Source organism: Nicotiana tomentosiformis, chromosome 11 (genome assembly GCF_000390325.3).
Source record: "Nicotiana tomentosiformis chromosome 11, ASM39032v3, whole genome shotgun sequence".
NCBI classification, from domain to species: domain Eukaryota; kingdom Viridiplantae; phylum Streptophyta; class Magnoliopsida; order Solanales; family Solanaceae; genus Nicotiana; species Nicotiana tomentosiformis.
In genome coordinates this window covers 18,951,600-18,956,486 of record NC_090822.1, presented here as the reverse complement: position 1 = coordinate 18,956,486, position 4,887 = coordinate 18,951,600, and the positions used below count along the sequence as shown (strand labels likewise).

At 35.1% G+C, this 4,887-nt stretch overlaps 1 protein-coding gene across 1 annotated transcript; it reads right to left on the bottom strand.

Annotated features, from left to right (window-relative positions):
• Positions 1-510: 510 nt before the first annotated feature.
• LOC104094217 (uncharacterized) lies at positions 511-4,125 on the bottom strand. The gene is made up of 5 exons (XM_009600094.3): positions 4,085-4,125; positions 3,814-3,877; positions 2,369-2,412; positions 1,761-2,058; positions 511-1,077 (listed from the first exon to the last, which is right to left on the bottom strand). The coding sequence occupies exons 2-5, from the start codon at positions 3,863-3,865 to the stop codon at positions 767-769; spliced, it is 705 nt and encodes a 234-aa protein (XP_009598389.1). The 5' UTR covers positions 3,866-3,877; positions 4,085-4,125; the 3' UTR covers positions 511-766.
• Between the last annotated feature and the right edge of the window lie 762 nt (positions 4,126-4,887).

The following is a 4,887-nucleotide window of genomic DNA, read 5'->3' as shown; positions in this document are numbered from 1 at the left end:
AGGAACTCAAGCACATTCTTAATGCAGAAAATGACTCTTTTTAATTCACTAATATTCTATAGTTACTACTTATTATGTTAACTATAAGTCATCCACTCACATTGATTGCATAATCAGTGTCCAAAATCATACATAAGGTTTTTAAATAAATGAGACTTTACATTGTTCTGACTTTGGTTACATCTTCAACCCTGCTAAATTAATTAGTACTATACAGCTCCTTCATTGCTGCTATATTTAAGCTGTTTGATATTTTAAGCAAGGAGATGAATGCTAAAAACAAACACATATTTTTTATAATCAAGAAACCTCCAGAGGGGCAGTTGGCACACAATTAGAAACTAGGTGAATAATGGATCCGTCGCTCTATCTTTCGTGCACCTTATCAGCACATCATGTGTTGCGCTCTATCTTTCGTGCACCTTATCTGCACATCATGTGTTGCGCTGTCACTGGTGATCCAAAGCATCAAGCACTTAGAAACATGCACACTCAAATAGAACCACCCAATAGCTGGAAAAATATATACATGGGCATTGATCTAGTAGCAAGAAGTCTTACATTGTGAAGAAGAAAAGCCCCCCATACATGATGCCATTTACCATTTCAACTCTTTCCTATACTATATTTGCAGATAAAAAGCATCGAAAATCATTTACAAGATTGTATCTCTCTAGATGATTCTTAATCGCTCAACCGGCTACGTTTCCCTCTAAATACATCTAATCTCCAAAAAGATTATTGGTATCCAGGCACAAAAGTTGACCTACTCTTGTTCTACTGAAGCATCAACCTGAGAAACCAAGCCGAGACAAATTGGACAGGACGGATCCTGTCTATCTTCACGATTTGTTCTTCGTTCCAAACAATCAGCATGATAAAGATGACCACAAGCTAAAACTGCCACCACGCACGTCTCGCCTACAGGTAAATTGTTTTCAAGCATGATATAAGGGTCCTCCTTCAGAAACTTCTGGCATAGTACACAAGAAAGTTTTCCCGCATCGGATGATATCACCCTCGTAGCCAATGAACTGGATGGAGCTCCTCGTTTGTGAACTGCTCTTTGCCTATTCTCTGACCGGAGAATGCAAGGAACGTCAAGTGAGATGTTGGAAAGAGTATCAAAAGATGTGCTTCAAGCTCTAATTTTAAAGTAACAGAATCATGCTAGACAGATACAACAAGGAAACGAGAAATTCTAATTATGATGTAACATTGAGTTTCTACAAAGGCGAGTCTACATAGTAACATATGGGTTCACATGAACCCAATAGCTTTTGCCCGAACCCGGTATATGTATTAAGAACTCCACTAAATATCTGTAAATATTTGATTATGAACCCAGTTTTTGATTGTATACTAACTCGAGGTCACTGTAGGAACCCATAAACTTCAAATCCTAGATCAACCTCTAAGTTTCTAATAGAAATGACCTCTTGCCTTATATCATGGCAAGGACTCGGCCTCCAAGAGCACAAAGGTTAATGTGAAACTACTTGGTATTTGTATGAAGTCTAGATTAAAAGAATAAGGGGTCGTTTGGTACATGGGATAAAAATAATAATCACGGATAAAGTTTGGGATTAACTTTATCTCATGTTTGGTTAGGGTATTAGCTAATCCCGGGATAACGTTTACACTAAAATGGTGGGATTAGCTATCCCATATAGAAGGTGAGATAACTAATCACATGGGATATCCCACTATTGTACCAAACGACCCCTAGGTGTTAAGTAAATAAAGGAAATAAGGTGCACCTGTGTCATGTCCAGAATCTGAATAGCATTTGCTTGCCATTTTTAAGGACAACTTCTCAGCATAAGAAGGCGTATGACCACCATGGGAAGTTGATGCCTCAGCATTAGCAGCAGATCTCCGTCGGGAATAATGGCGGCCATAGTGACGGGGATGCCTCAAAGACTTTAGAATGTCAATATTTCGACGGTGAACAATAGATGACTGTTGGCCTTGTGTTACCTTCACAGGACCATCTACGATATCCGCAATGGATAAGAAAGACTTTATTCCACTGTTGTCGACTTGATGAGAGAATTTCTGCTCAACAATGCAGAAAAGGATCTCTTAGAAAGAAGACATGTCAAAATCAAGCAAATAATGTACTTAAGCTCATTCCTGCTTATCTCGGCAGTATTTTACCTCCCAATCTATTTGTGCATGAAGACATTCACTTTATAATTATACTGGAACGGAACTTCACAACCTCAAAAATCTAAGCCAAACTTAATCCTATTTCATGAACCTTCAGCTGTTAAAGTTAACATTTATTTTCTCTCTGTCGTCAATTGACCAAGGAAAACTGAAAGAAATTATTGAATTCCATTATGAGATAGAGAAACAAGAGAACCTGTTTTGATAATGCATCCATTCCGGGTGAGGGTGGCATCAGGTCTGCAAATCATGATTCACTTGTCACTTCTCCAGGAAACTTAATATAAAAGAGGAGTGAATTCTAAAACATACATTTTCTTTCGCTAGTTAGGGAGGCGGGGAACTGAGCGATAGAATATAGATAGAACAAAATCACTCCTAAAATTTTTATATCATGCTACTATCTTGCATAAAGGAGAACTCCCACTATAAAATATCTTGATTGTCACAAGGCACAAAATATCTTGATCGTCACAAGGCATCCCACATTCACGCAGGGTCCGGAGGAAGAAAAAGAGTTAGTAATCTATGCTAGTCCCATCTTGGGTTATAAAAGCAATGACTAAATTCTAAACGGCCTATGTCGTAATATTGAAAGCAAAAACTTTCAATGATCAAATGATTTTCGCGCTCTAAGGAGCGAACAGCGAACATTTGAGAACTTGTCGAGTATTTTTTACAGTTAAATCATATGCCTCAACAATGTTTATCAACTTTCACATATTCAATCCAATATAATCATCAAGAACACAAGCTCAAGCCTAGACACCACCGTCATAAAACAAATCATCAAAAGCCAACTACTCGAACCTTGGGAAACACAACCTTCCACTAACATTCCACTCACCAAACTCAGGAAACTAAAGTGTGATGAAAGTTAAACCTTCAATCAAAGGGTGATTAGACTATTCATAAGACTGAACCAAGATATGTTCCAGAAGCAATAAGGTTATAAGAATTTGCAAAAATAAAAGAAAAGCAATAAGCTTTTTCTAAAAATAGAAACCACTCTTTATTTGTCACCAAACTATCGCCATGGCACCGTCCAATTTTGGTGTACAACATTCCCCAACACTTCTAGCACAAAAAAAGAATAATAATAATAATAATAATAATAATAATAATAATAACAAAAACTACAATAACATGATGTAGGTGGTACACGATTCGAAACTCGTGTGGATAATGGGTTCATCCCTCTACCCTTCTCCAATTAAATACCAGACTTTTGTCTGCGGCAGGAAGATGGTATAGGTGGTATAAAATAGTGACAACTACTATCATCCCATTTTTTAGTTTATTTTAATAATAGTGATATTTGGGCCAGCTTGCACGCACTTCATCTACTCCACCGCGTACCTTCTATCTCCCAATACCTAATAACTTTGCCGACCAAGACTTAGGCATAAGAGAAAAAATCACCTTCGACTAAAATTCAAACCTTAGACCTCATGTTTCTACTCCCACTTCATTTCTCAATTAATAAATTATAAATTTTTTCTGCATCTCCCCCTCTTGTAGGATCAAGAAAATTGCTTTGTAATGAAACACAATAAATTAAAACATGTAAGGCTTATCAACAACCAAATGCCAGAAACTCAAAATAAAAAATAAAAAATAAAAGAAATCAAGATATTATACCAGAAGGAGGAGGAGTCTTGTTGAGGTCAGCTTTTCTCTTTCTCTTTCCCATAACCAACTTTATCTGTTCAAAGAAGAATGTAACAAGATTAACAATTTTTTACCCCCAAAAAGAAAAAGAAAAAGAAAAAATCAATGGTGCAAAAAACAAAAACCAAAATATTACGGGATTAAAGGGGTTGAGTGGTATAGAGGAGTTAGAGCGGTAGGATCAAGAAAATTCAGAGAAAAATATGAGAAAACGAGAAATGTGAAATGTGTCACCACTCACCACTTTGTGTTTCTGCACTTGGTATAATTTTTTGATTCTCTTTGATGAAAAAGAAATACAACGTGTCTAAAGAAACGGCTGTTAAAGTTTCATTCACTTTTTTCTTTTTCTTTACCTTTTTTCTACCTCTCATTTTTTAACTCTTTGATTCCCTAACCAAAAAGGAGAATTAACCCAAATAGGCGCTCATCCTACCACTTAAACTAAAAATAGCTGGTGAATATATATATATATATATATATAATTTATGTATTATATATGTATAATTGTGTATAATCAATATATAATTTATGTATATGGTTAAAAAAATTAAACAATTAATATGACCGGCTATATGTGTAAAAATCCCCAACAAAAATTATACTGCTTTTTTATGTATATAATTTAAAAGAACTTACACTTTGATACTTAGCAAAGCATATTGTAAGCATAACAACAACCACAACAACAACAAACACAAAGAATTCTCTATATCGTTGTGTATATGCGGATCTTATGCCAATCCTGGGAGAACAGAGAGACTATATTATAAGCGTGTATAATTAAAATAAAGGAAAAACTTACTTGTGAAAATCAAACTACGATTTTAATATTTTACTTGAAGCTCAAAAACAGAAATTTAGTATTTATAAATACTAATGGCCAAATTAATATCTATAGATACTGAGTTAAGTGGAAATACGTCGATACTGAATTCAGTATTTAAAATACTAAATTAATATTTCATGGCCATGATAAGTTACATTTTTCTGGAAATGTTATTTTGATGATTGGGCCAACATTTTAAAAAACTATTGGGCCTA

Excerpts from the sequence above, each read along its gene's own strand:
- LOC104094217 (XM_009600094.3), bottom strand. The coding sequence starts at position 3,865 with ATGGGAAAGAGAAAGAGAAAAGCTGACCTCAACAAGACTCCTCCTCCT. Across the intron at positions 2,413-3,813 it reads CAAGACTCCTCCTCCTTCTG|ACCTGATGCCACCCTCACCC; the intron begins GTATAATATCTT and ends CATGATTTGCAG. Across the intron at positions 2,059-2,368 it reads TGGATGCATTATCAAAACAG|AAATTCTCTCATCAAGTCGA; the intron begins GTTCTCTTGTTT and ends ATTGTTGAGCAG.